Source organism: Theobroma cacao, chromosome 6 (genome assembly GCF_000208745.1).
Source record: "Theobroma cacao cultivar B97-61/B2 chromosome 6, Criollo_cocoa_genome_V2, whole genome shotgun sequence".
In the NCBI taxonomy this organism is placed as follows: Eukaryota; Viridiplantae; Streptophyta; class Magnoliopsida; order Malvales; family Malvaceae; genus Theobroma; species Theobroma cacao.
This window is the reverse complement of record NC_030855.1, coordinates 26025061-26037648: the sequence shown is the minus strand read 5'-3', so window position 1 is coordinate 26037648 and position 12588 is coordinate 26025061. Positions and strand designations below refer to the sequence as shown.

Below are 12588 nucleotides of genomic sequence, written 5' to 3'. Positions count from 1 at the left end.
AAGGATACCCATTGTTGGTGGTGAGCTCAGCATCCAAGCAAGCCTTCCTTCGAGTTGCTACTAGCTAGCTTCGAATACACATTAAATAGACTTGGAGACTAATTTAGGTTCATATGACTGAATTTAAAAAATTAACAATAAAGAAATAAAGATTCAATGCTTTTGCTGATTCATAATCGTTTCAGCATGATAATTTTTCTTGATTTCTTCGTACATTCAAATAGAACTTTTTTTTGAGGGGTTGGCCGGTGGGGGACAGTTCACATGAAACTTTACTACTAGTTATACATAAAAGGAAGTAATTTATCTAAAATCTTTTAAATTTTGTGCTTTTGTGGCATTGAAATGCAGAAAACAGTAAAGAAAGTTGGGTTTTGTGGCTGATATAGAAAGCAATAAAGGAAAACAAAATCCCTTTATAATTTAGAATTTTCTTGATAATTTGAGGCAATTTGGGTCCTGTCAATGCTTGGGTGCAGAACCGAAACAAGTGATCCTGGCCCGAAATGCCTTTTGTACTATATTTTTCCCTTGATTGGGTTGGCAGGCCTTTAAAATTCACAGGCTAACCAAGTCCATCTAAAGCATAGCCATGGATATTGTTAAAGTGAGCTGCGCCACACGATAGTCGGTCACTTCTATATCCTTTGAGTGAAAAAACAAAAACAAAAAAAACCTTTGATTTCACCCTTTTATTTGGTGGCCATTGAGCGTACCACATTCTCGGGCCATGAAAAACAATGAAGCTTAACTTGGGTCATTAACCAGTTCATCCCTCTTGGTCTTTGTAGCTTTCGGTCAGTTTCACTCACTATATTAATTCTTCATTTCATCAGCTTTGCCTTGCTTCATTCTATCTTTTCGGTTCAGATTCGGGATTTCCAAGTCCAAGCTGAAACAATGGAGGAGAAGAAGGTTTCTAAATCTTATCTCTTTTATCTGTTTCTAACACTACTTATCAGCAAGCACCCAATTTCTTCATTATTGCTTTTTTTTTTTATCCCTTGTCTGTTTCCCCGTAACACATTTCTGTGGCTATTACTTTTTGTAAAAAGTTTATTCTTTTTTTTGGGTTCTGTGGCCGTTTGCTCTTGAATGGCTTCTCTGCCAATTCTTCCCATGTCAGAACCTGAATCTTGTACTTGCATTCCACTTGTCTGACAGTAGCAAAAAATCTATGTTTCCTAATGGTTTGTTTCACCGTACATGTTACTTTTCCTTTCCCTGAGATATGGAAAACCACTCTGATATGTGTACGGATGTAGGTGACAACAATGGAGCTGAAGGTAGACCTTCAGTGCCGTCGCTGCTACAACAAGGTCAAGAAACTACTCTCTAAGTTCCCTCGTGAGTTTCTGTCTTGTCTTTGCGGATATTTGCACATTTGGTTGTTTGTAGTATTTGTGATTTTATCTATTTATAGTATTGAACAGCAAGCATAGTATGTTGATGACTGAGCTCTAGTCGAGAAAGTTTTGATAATTTGATGATGACTTTTGTGGACAAGAGAAATACGAGACCAGAGATTCGACGAGAAGGCCAACACGGTGACTATCACCGTCGTATGTTGCTGTCCGGAGAAGTTCAGGGACAAGTTATGCCGCAAGGGTGGCGGTTCCATCAAGGGCATTAAGATCATCAAACCATCGCCACCCCCACCCAGGCCTTCACCGCCATCGCCACCGAAACCGCGACCACCACCGCCACCACAACCACAACCACAACCACAACCTCAACCTCAACCGCCACCACAACCTCAACCACAACCTGAACCGCGTCCACCACAACCCCCACCACAACCTCCACTGCTACCATTTTGTTGCATGCGATGCAATCGTGTCTGTGTTTGGGGACCTTGCTGCTGTGATGGACCACCCCCACCACAACCTCCACTGCTACCATTTTGTTGCATGCGATGTCATCGTTTGTGTGTTTGGGGACCTTGCTGCTGTGATGGACCAACCCGACCACCTCCATGCCGATGTTGCTGGAGTTTTGGTAGGCCAGTTTGTGATAGCTGGAGCTGTAATGTGAGCCGCGGTGATTGTTCTAGCGATGCTTGCTTAATTATGTAAAACATGTACGCCAGTTTCATGACTGTTTTTATTCTAATGTATTGTTAACTTGTATTATATATGTGATATAGTTGTCAATATATATATGCGTAGAGCAAAATGTAAAGTTCTAATTACAATTATAAAAGCATCTTAAATTTAAGACTCTCTGCACAATTCTAAACCAAAGAACAAAAAAAGGGAACAAGCTTCCTATAGTTTCAGTCCATCTCTTCCTTCCCCTCCCGATGAAGATGTTTTTGAAGAACAAAAGAAGATGGAAGTTGTTTAAGTATTGTCGTCATCCAGATAAAGTCTACAGAAGGTGAAGGTATATGCTCCCCAACTCAAGTTCTCATCAAGCGACCAAATTGATTACAATGATATGTGAGAAATATTAGGGCAGCAGCAGGGGTTTTGGTTGCATGGATTGCAAGCAATTGTCGTCATATTATTCTTTCCTGGCGTACGATAGCATAAACAACCACCACCATTTTTTGCATAAGCAGCTAGGACTTCCCTCAAGCATTAGAATCATAATAACTTTAGTTTTATTATTATTAGAGTATGACCGGTGCATTACATATGGATTAAATATAAAATACTTACGTATATGATTCGAGTAGAATTCATATTTTTATAATTCACATAAACAATTTCATATTTTTTTAAAAAATATTGCTTAATTTTTTTAAGCACTTTTTGAAACTGAGGCTTCTTTTAAGTATATTACAGATATTATAGATTATGTTCAAGATATATAGTTATTATAACTGCGAATCCGAACCAAAAGAAAAGAAAAGCAAATTAAGGCCAAAGCCTGATGAGTGAAGGGTGATTGTAGTGAAACAAGTGATCCTGGCCCAAAATGCTTTATGATCTATTTTGCCCTTGATTGGGTTGACAGGCCTTTTAAATTCATAGCCCGACCAAGTCCAAGTAAAAAACAACCGTGGACATTGAATGTTGTAGCAGATATTTTGATACCTTTTGTTGGAAACATGAACAAGGCAAAAGGCAATCGGGAACTTATAAGGTTAAAATGGTAAAACTAGAACAAACCATGCAACGACGGGTTTCCGTTGTGTCGTGTTGATAAGGCCATTCTGGCAGTCTCCTTCTGTTGTTCCAGCCACATTTCTCTTTTCGCTCTACTAGTAATTTAATTGGAGCTTGAACCCGAGTTTCGGTGAGGTTCCTCTCGATAGAATCTGCCCGTTCTCGTCTCTTCTCCTCTCTTGTCTGGTGAGTGTTTGAGTTAGCCAAAGCTTAAACAAACAGATAGAGAAAATGGCATATCATCATCTATGCTCTTCACCTTCTTATGTTTTCCATGATCGCCACACTCTTTCTGCTTCACCCAAAACGAGACCTGCAAGAAGCACCGCTCCTTCTTTAAAGCAGGTTTCCTGCTTGTTTCAGTCTAAATCCTCTATCCAAATTAGCCATGTCTCCTTGCAAGACCCCATCACCCAAACGAAAAACACTCCGAAACATTCCAATTCTCAGTCCCCAGATGGCAAAACCGGTTCTTCTACCAAGAGCTATGTCTGGGTCAATCCCAGAAGCCCCAGAGCTTCAAGGCTCAGGCAATTGTCTTACGATTCCAGGTACTCTTCTCTGGTTAAAGTAGCAGATTCTTTGGATTCCTGCAAACCAAATGAACATGATGTTTTAAGTGTTTTGAGTCGTTTAGGTAACGATGTTTTGGAACAAGATGCTGTGGTTGTTCTTAATAACATGTCAAACCCTCACACTACATTGCTTGCTCTTAACCATTTTCAAAGGATATTAAAGAAAACAAGTAGAGAGATCATTCTTTATAATGTCACCATGAAGGTTTTTAGAAAGTCTAAGGATTTGGATGGAGCTGAGAAACTGTTCGATGAAATGCTTCAAAAAGGGGTTAAGCCTGATAACGTTACCTTTTCCACGTTGATTAGTTGTGCTAGGGTGTGTGCTTTGCCCGATAAGGCTGTCGAGTGGTTTCAGAAAATGCCTACATACGGGTGTGATCCTGATGATGACACTTACTCTGCTATGATTGATGCATATGGCCGGGCCGGGAATGTTGATATGGCCTTCAACTTGTATGACCGTGCTAGAACAGAAAAATGGCGTATTGATCCTGTTACTTTTATAACTTTGATTAAAATATATGGCATATCTGGAAATTATGATGGCTGTTTAAATGTTTATGAGGAAATGAAGGCCCTAGGTGCTAAACCTAATTTGGCTATATATAATACGTTGTTGGATGCTATGGGAAGAGCCAAGAGGCCTTGGCAGGCCAAGACTATTTACAAAGAGATAACAAACAATGGATTTTCACCGAATTGGGCAACCTATGCTACCCTCTTACGAGCCTATGGAAATATGGAAAAGTTCTTTGTTTGCTAATGGTGATAGATGAATAATTTATCTCTTTCATGTTTCATCATAGCATTTTACTCTTCTTTTCTGCCTGAAATATGGAAAACCACTCTGTTATGTGTACGGATGTAGTTGACGACTATGGTGCTGAAGGTAGACCTTCAGTGCTGTCGCTGCTACAAGAAGGTGAAGAAAGTGCTCTATAAGTTCCCTCGTAAGTTTCCATCGTCTTTGTCTATATATATATATTTTTTTTTGTGAAAGGCTGTCTTTATGTATATGTAAATTGGTTGTTTACAGTATTGAATAGCAACATAGTTAGTTGATGATTGAGCTCTAGGTGAGAAATGGATGAGTTGATATGTGATGATGGCTTTTGTGAACAAGAGAAATACGAGAGCAGGTATACGACGAGAAGGCCAACACGGTGACGATCACCGTGGTATGCTGCAGTCCGGAGAAGATCAGGGACAAGATATGCTGCAAGCGTGGTTAATCCATCAAGAGCATTGAGATCAAACCACCACCACCACCACCACCACCCCCAAAACCCAAGGAGCCTGAGAAGAAACCTGAAAAACCAAGCCCGAAAAGAAGCCTGAAAAGCCTAAGGAAGCTGAAAAACCAGCCCCAGCCCCAGCACCAAAGCCTATAGAACCGGCACCTCCACCGCCAATGGCCTATCCCCCACTTGGTTATTGTTGCACAGACTGTTATCATGGCCATGGTGGGGAGCCTTGCTACTATGGTGGACCACTTCCACGCCCATGTTACGAGACTTATGGTAGACCTGTTTATGATAGCTGGGGCTTCGGTGGCGGCGACTACAAGTACTGTTATACGAGTCGCGGAGAGTGTTTTAGCGAAGAAAACCCCCAAGCTTGCTCAATTATGTAACGTGGCACATACTTGTGAGAATTTCTCAATTTCCATGGCATGACTGATAATCTTCCAATTGTCTCTGTTGAATATTGAGTCAGTTTTACTCCATGTGAAATTATTTTTCTTTTTAGTTATCCATAAACAAGAAATTGCTTTTTCCTTCTCGATGATAGACATTTCATAGGTCATATAAGAAGAACTAATAAGGTTGGTGGCGGTGGTGGACAATCGATGGGCCATTTCAGACTTACAAAAAGGTTGTTACCAATATTTTTATTTAATAAAAAAGTATCTGTTAATGATTTGCCTTTCCATGGTGTGTTTGCTTTTTCTCTCATTTTGTCCTTTTTTTCTTTTACGCCATGGCTTTCAGTTAAAGATGATATGACAAATCCAGAGACGGGGTGGGGTCATAGAATATGTTACAAGTTTTAAATAGTTTCATTCATGGTTGGTAGGCACTTTTTGGGAAAGCAGCCAGTCATCTAGAAACTTTAGCTTAATGCCGTGTGGCTTAATACCTTAATTTATACGCAACCCAAACAGAAGTAAAAAAGAAAGAAAGGGGAACAAGCTTCCCCAGTTTCAGTCCATCTCTTCTTCTTCTTCTTCTGTGTTCACTGTTTTCTGTTTTCAAGATCCCCTCCCCGGATTTCGAAGAACAAAAGAAAATGAAAGTTGTTAAGGATCTTCGTCATCCGGCTAAAGTCTAAGATCTTGTATATTCGATATCCTTGAATATGTTGAGAAGGAATTCATTGACAAATGGTCATCGGATTAAGGAACCATTTCAGACACGTCTCTTCCAGCAAAGCAGATCATATTCAATCTTTTGGCACTACCGTTTTTAACATCCCATTAAGGATAGGATAGATGGCAAACTATAGAGAGGAGGCACGGATGGGGGCAGGAAAGGGGGGCAGAGGATTTGTGTTCCCGAGGAACAATGTGCTACGCTCGTTGGCCAACAAATAAAAGGGAGAAATCAAAGTTTCTTTTGTTTTTGTTTTTGTTTTTTCACTCGAAGGATATAGATGTGATTAATCATCGTGTGGTGTAGCTCACTATAACAATGTCCATGGTTATTCTTTACATGGACTTGGTTGGCCCGTGAATTTTAAAGGCCTGCCAACCCAATCAAGGGAAAAATATAGTACAAAAGGCATTTTCGGCCAGGATCACTTGTTTCGGTTCTGCACCCAAGCATTGACAGGACCCAAATTGTCTCAAATCATCAAGAAAATTCTAAATTACAGAGGGATTTTTTTTTCCTTTATTGCTTTCAACATTAGCCACAAAACCCAACTTTCTTTATTGTTTTCTACATTTCAACGCCACAAAAAGCACAAAATTTAGAAGATTTGAGATAAATTACTTCCTTTTATGTATAACTAGTAGTAAGTTTCATGTGAACTGTCCCCCACCGCCCAACCCCTCAAAAAAAGGAAGTTCTATTTGCATGTACGAAGAAATCAAGAAAAATTATCATGCTGAAACGATGATGAATCAGCAAAAGCATTGAATCTTTATTTCTTTATTGTTAATTTTTTAAATTCAGTCATATGAACCTAATTAGTCTCCAAGTCTATTTAATGTGTATGCGAAGCTAGCTAGTAGCAACTTGAAGGAGGGCTTTGCTTGGGTGCTGAGCTAACCACCGACAATGGGCATCCTTTTTATTATATTTATAGAAGCTACGATTAATGATTCCTTTTGATTCGACTTAACTATTCTCCGATCTAAATTTTTATACAGTCCTTAATGCTATCCACCCATTAAGTCATTTTCTCCATTTTGTCTTGTTGCTAAATCGTACCTCACTTTCTTTATAATGTCTCCTTCGGGTCCCGTCTGTTTCAATCACCATTCAGCAGGCTTAAGCCTTAATTTGCATTTATATACTGGTCGATATGTTTGAAGTGGCCTGCAGCTAGGAATTGTAGTCGATAAGATATTCATTAATTATAAAGTAATTTATAAAAAAAAATAGTAGGCCAAAGCTAATTAAGATTCTAATGCTTGAGGGTAGCGTAGTTGCTTATGCAAGGCCAAAACGGCTGGAGCCCAAGGGGAAAAAAGGATGGTGGTTGCAATGCTATCGTCAGGAAAGAATGATACGATGTGTATCAGTCCAATTTTACAATAATTGCTTGCAACCGATGCAACCAAAACACCCTGCTACTGCTCTAACATGTACCACATATGTTGTAATCAAATTGGTTGCTTGATCAGAACTTTAGTGGGGAAGCATCCACGTTGGGTCTGCCTTCACCTTCTGTAGATATAGAGATTCAGAACAAAGTGTAAACATGGTGATAAGAGTTTGATGTCGGTTCTCTGCTGGCTGGAAAATATTGCAATTCGAAACTTGATACAAATATGCAGCGACTGATCACCTGCTCCAAATCGATGAAACATCGCTTTTAGTTGACGTGAACGTTTCGGGATGCTACTTGTCTTTTGTTGGTTTGGCTTTTTCCACAATACTCAATCAAGCATGTTCGTCGTACGAGTGGCGGCGTGAAAAATAATGAACATTAACTTGGGTTCGTTAATTGCGACAAGATATTTTAGTTTGGTCAATTTGTCGAAAGGGTAAGAAGTGCCAATCAATCCAGCACATTCAGAACCAAATTAAGATTCGACGTCTGATAGATTCAAGATTATCAAGGTGCAAAATCCTAACGTATAATGACAATCTTGATCAGCGTCCTATGCTGGATTCTCATTGGCTGTGTATCAGTGCATGGAAGCAGAGCTCTCGGTCTATTTAAGACGCTAGCTAGCTTAGTTTTCATAAGACACCACCATCTCTTAATTTTCTCTCTTTAGTCTTTCTTTGACCAAGACTTTTTATCTTTCTTTGATAAGAAACCACCTGTCTTATTACTAGATTTCATCGATCATCCACTGCCATGGCAGAGGTGTGAACATCTTGTTTATGTACTTTTTGGCTCTAGTAGTAGTATTTTCCATGTGTTGTCTATCTTTACCAAGAGTACTGCTATTTTTTTATGTTTCATGAACTTATTCAGATTCAATTTTGTTTTGCCAAATAACAAAATGATTTGACAGTCTGCAATGCATGACAAATAGTACGATAGATGTATCATTGTCATAAATAAAACATCAGAAAGATAAGTAGTAATTATAAGAGTTAATTAAAGACATAGATTTAAAGTAGTATAAAATATTATAAAAAAAATGTTTTCTTACATGGACAACACCATGACACTCTTGATTTGTTGTATGTAATCATAGCCAGAGGTCATACAATTAATTTTTATCCACCTACCCATTGTATATTGATTGATAATAGCATTCTTACAGGCTACAACAATGGTGTTGAAAGTAGACCTCCAGTGCTACCGCTGCTATAAGAAGGTCAAGAAAGTGCTCTGTAAATTTCCAGGCAAGTCTGATCCCTTCTTTTATTCATTCTGTCTGTTTATCCATGCAAAGAAAAATTTTGGAAGGAAACCGATTTAGTCTACGCGTGATGTTTGAACAGAAATAAGAGATCAGAAATACGATGAGAAGGCAAACACTGTGACGATCAGTGTGGTATCTAGCAATCCTGAGTCTATCAGGAGCAAGATATGCGACAAGGCCGGTTGTTGCATTAAAGGCATTGAGATTAAACCTAAAGATAAACCTGCTACTGATAAGGATACAAAAACAACAGAGAAAGATAAATCTGGCAAGGATAAAACTAAAGAGCCTGAGAAGAAAGAATACCAAACGATTAACATAGTAGGGATATTTTGTAAGGAATGCCATATGTGGCATCGAGAAGGGCCGTGCGAGAAGAGTAAAGGTGTTCCATTCAAACTCGCATGCAATGAGAATTGTGGGAAAAGAGTTTGGTGTGGTGGGTGTGGCGGTAGTGGGTGCAAAAGCTGCTCAGGTCATGGGTGGATCAGCTGGTATTGTAGCAATTGTAGCAGCAAGCCTTGTAAAGGGTGTGGCAGCTCTTCCTGTAGCGGATGCAACGGCTTGTCTTGGTCTTGTAGTGGGCACGGCAACTGGCACTGTAAAGGTTGCGGCAGCTCTTCTTGCAACGGCCGATCTTGCGGTGGGTGCAACAACTGGGCGTGTAAAGGGTGCGGCAGCTCATCCTGTGGCGGGTGCAACGGCTGGTCTTGTAAAGGGTGCGGCAGCTCTTCTTGCAGCGGCTGCAACGGCTGGTCTTGTAGTGGATACGGTAGCTGGTCTTGTAAAGGGTGCGGCAGCTCTTCTTGCAGCGGCTGCAACGGCGGGTCGTGCAAGCGGTGCGGTAACTTTTCCTGCACTGGTTACAGTGGATGTTCTTGCGGTAGGTGCACAAGCTGTTCTATAAGCCGATGTCACTACGAAGAAAGATCAAGTTGTATAATAATGTAAGATGCTACTGCCTGCGACAAGAAGAAGAAGAAGAAGATTGTATGAAGTTTCCTTTTTGCATGTGTTGACGTGAGCGTGTGTCAGGTTTCGCAGTAGAAGAAAGATCAATAAAAGTTGTGCTTTGGCTTTGTCGTTGGTTGATCACTGTATGTATGTTCCTTTCCATGATTCCTTGTGTTGTTATCGTTTTATCAATAGTATATTTAATAAAAGCTTATCACTTTTTTATCTTAGTGGTAATATATTTTCAATTTTGACCTCTCATCATGGTAGTAGTCGTTTGGGCTCGGCCGACATCGATGTTTGAGAGTTTTGGTCTTGAACAAAAGTTAAGAAAGCCTAGCGTGCATCATGAAGTCCATTTCTCGATTGGAGAATGGACGAGCTTTTCCTGAGCCCACTGCAAAATTTAATTCAACCTTTCTCATTACATCTTTAGTTCGGCCCGGTATGGCCTGATGACACAATGAGCCCTTTGCCTCGTTTGAGTCTCAAGCTTGGACCAACATCTTTGCTTTGGCCGAGGAAAGGAGGTAACGAGGTACAACCAAAACATTAACGTAATTTACGATTTTCAAAAGGTTGAAAAGGAACTAGATAGCATCTTCAAAAAGTCATAAGATTCGGCTTAAAATTCAATTTGACTTATCAATAAGGAGTCCCGATAGTCAGAGACAGCATGAACTTCACTACAGGAGTGTCCACAGACCTGCCTAGGCGCTTCGAGTTTTGGTATCCAATCTAGGGATCGACAAGAGCTCCGTTGGAACTTCGGAACATTGGACCTAATAATTTTTTATAGGAAAGGAGCTGCCAGTAAAGTCAAAGGTCTGCAATGTATGTGTCCATATTCATTCTTGCACAATGCCAGCGTTACTCCCTGGTAAGAGTTTCCCATTTACACATGGCTTGCACTTACACATGTTTGGATCATGCGTGTACTTCCATAGGTTAATTATCCATGTAAATCATTCATAATCTGCTAACTCCAAAATTATCCCGTTCCCATGCTACTGTTTTACTGCCACGACTCTAAATTGATTAGGATCAGTAGGGTTAGTTGGAGTACTTGAAATTAAGCTTCACGAATGGCATCATCCCCTCCTTGGGCATCCACAGATTTGCATCACCCTGACTCCTGGTGCAGTCAGGCATATGGTGCAGACTGTTCAATCAAGTCGTGTTGCCTATGATCATAAAAATGAAAGTAAGAAGGTGGGTCCCAAACAATAGTTTAGGTTGCCCAATGGACAGGTGAGAGAATTTGAAGAACGGACAAATGTAGCAAGATGCGAGCCACCAGTTCTTGGGACACGTGTACGGTTGGCATGTGGGGGTAGATGCCCCATAATTGCACCTAACAATAAATGTTGTACCTTAGGATATAATTTTGATTTAAATTGTGACGGGAAGGTGAGATGTGTCAAATTGTCAATCAACCCCAGCACATGCTGAGGAAGGGAGGGAGGGTTGGAAGGTCAGCAATCAAAAGCAGCCCCTCGTATAACGACACTCCCACTGAGCATATGAATTTCTACGTACATTCCACGTGTCCTTTACCTATTGGGTGTTAGTGCATGAAACCAGACACCTAGGCTGCCTTAAAGAAGCAATTAAGCTTGATTTATAAGGCTCTTGAGTCCTCAATCCGTCTCGGCTTTTGGGCTGTTCCACTCACATATCAACTCCTCATTTGGTCAGTCTTGCGTTGCTTTTTTCTATATTGTCAGTTCAGATTTGGGATATTCCAGGTCCACGCTGATGCTATGGCGAAGAAGAGGGTATCTAAGTGCTTGTTTAATTTTATTTTTTTTAATTTATTTATTTTTTAAAAATAAAAATAAGACCAAATAAGAATTTGAAAAAGTTTTTTAAAAAATAAATAATGTTTTTAAGAAAGTAAAATAAAAAAAAACTTTAGAAAAAGCTATAAAGAAGAGCTTTTTTTTCTTTTTTTTCAAAGCTCGTCTTTTTTTAAAAAATTTTCTTTTTCTTTCAAAAATATTTTTATCTATTCAAAATAATTTTAACATTATTTGTTTTTCATTTTATATGATTTATTATTAATTATAAAATTTATGTTATATAAAAATACTTTTATATTTCTAAAATTTTGTTTTAAATAAATAAAAAAATAAAGTTAACTTTTTTCCATTGTAAATAAAGGAATTTGTGATTAATAGAAAGTTATTTATTAAATACCTTTTATGGTAATTTTAACCAAAATTAGAACTTATATAAGTTGTTTTGTCAAACTGCTTATAAAAAAAAAAAAGTTCATAAAAGTAAATTTACTAAACAGATTTAATTTAATTTTAAAAGTTATTACTTTTTATAAAAACTTCATAATAGTTTTTAAGTTAAAAAAAAATCAAGTCAAACAAGCTCAGATTACTGAGATTCAATGTACTAAGATTATCCTTCTTCTTAATCCATAATCTTAAATGGTTGGGATTCTTAACATTTTCGGTAGACTGAAGAGGAGACTTGTCTTACCTTTATGTACTAATCCCTAATCTCATCCATCATAACCTCATAAGATTTAGGATTTTTTTACATAAACTTACACTAAAAAGTCCAAGTATAACATTGAAGTCTAACTCACTTTATGAGATTGTATTATAAATTATAATATTTTCTTTTTATCAAGATCAAATTAACTAAGACAAAATACAAAATAAATAATATAAATCTACATTTTGATTTTACAAAAAAATTGAACATGATATACATAATGCTAGATACAACGCAATGGATATATACTGAAAGCAAGAATATTGAGAAATTGTTCATCAAACATTATTAACTTTTTGCTATATGTAGGAACCCATATTCGCTAATTCTTGCACTTCACAATGGAATATAATTAAGGCTCATTACTTGATTTTTTTTTTTT

General features: G+C 38.4%; 3 protein-coding genes across 9 annotated transcripts in view; all 3 read left to right on the top strand.

The window, feature by feature from the left end:
• LOC18597327 (leucine-rich repeat extensin-like protein 6) overlaps positions 642 to 12588 on the top strand; it is a 35093-nt gene continuing 23146 nt past the window's right edge. Inside the window, exons 1-4 of one of the 5 annotated variants that reach the window (XR_001928468.1) lie at positions 642 to 797; positions 871 to 915; positions 1266 to 1347; positions 1434 to 1766. Coding sequence is in view for 4 of the 5 variants with exons in the window: in XM_018123139.1 (XP_017978628.1) it covers positions 901 to 915; positions 1266 to 1347; positions 1510 to 2075 (663 nt within the window). In the remaining variant the exon portion in view is untranslated. Of the gene's footprint in view, positions 1191 to 1265; positions 1348 to 1433; positions 2218 to 12588 lie in introns of those variants that run through there. The other 4 variants (XM_018123140.1, XM_018123139.1, XM_018123142.1 and 1 more) reach the window with 4 other exon arrangements.
• Positions 3127 to 5473, top strand: LOC18597331 (pentatricopeptide repeat-containing protein At4g16390, chloroplastic). 2 transcript variants are annotated; one of them, XM_018123133.1, is made up of 2 exons: positions 3127 to 3175; positions 3253 to 5473. In XM_018123133.1, the coding sequence occupies exon 2, from the start codon at positions 3345 to 3347 to the stop codon at positions 4452 to 4454; it is 1110 nt and encodes a 369-aa protein (XP_017978622.1). In that variant the 5' UTR covers positions 3127 to 3175; positions 3253 to 3344; the 3' UTR covers positions 4455 to 5473. The 2 variants fall into 2 exon arrangements, with proteins under 2 accessions (XP_017978622.1, XP_017978623.1); XM_018123134.1 differs by having other exon boundaries at positions 3133 to 3664; positions 3998 to 5473.
• LOC18597329 (mucin-19) lies at positions 8129 to 9920 on the top strand. 2 transcript variants are annotated; one of them, XM_018123147.1, is made up of 4 exons: positions 8129 to 8233; positions 8640 to 8721; positions 8821 to 9448; positions 9521 to 9920. In XM_018123147.1, the coding sequence occupies exons 3-4, from the start codon at positions 9151 to 9153 to the stop codon at positions 9646 to 9648; spliced, it is 426 nt and encodes a 141-aa protein (XP_017978636.1). In that variant the 5' UTR covers positions 8129 to 8233; positions 8640 to 8721; positions 8821 to 9150; the 3' UTR covers positions 9649 to 9920. The 2 variants fall into 2 exon arrangements, with proteins under 2 accessions (XP_017978636.1, XP_017978634.1); XM_018123145.1 differs by having other exon boundaries at positions 8821 to 9920.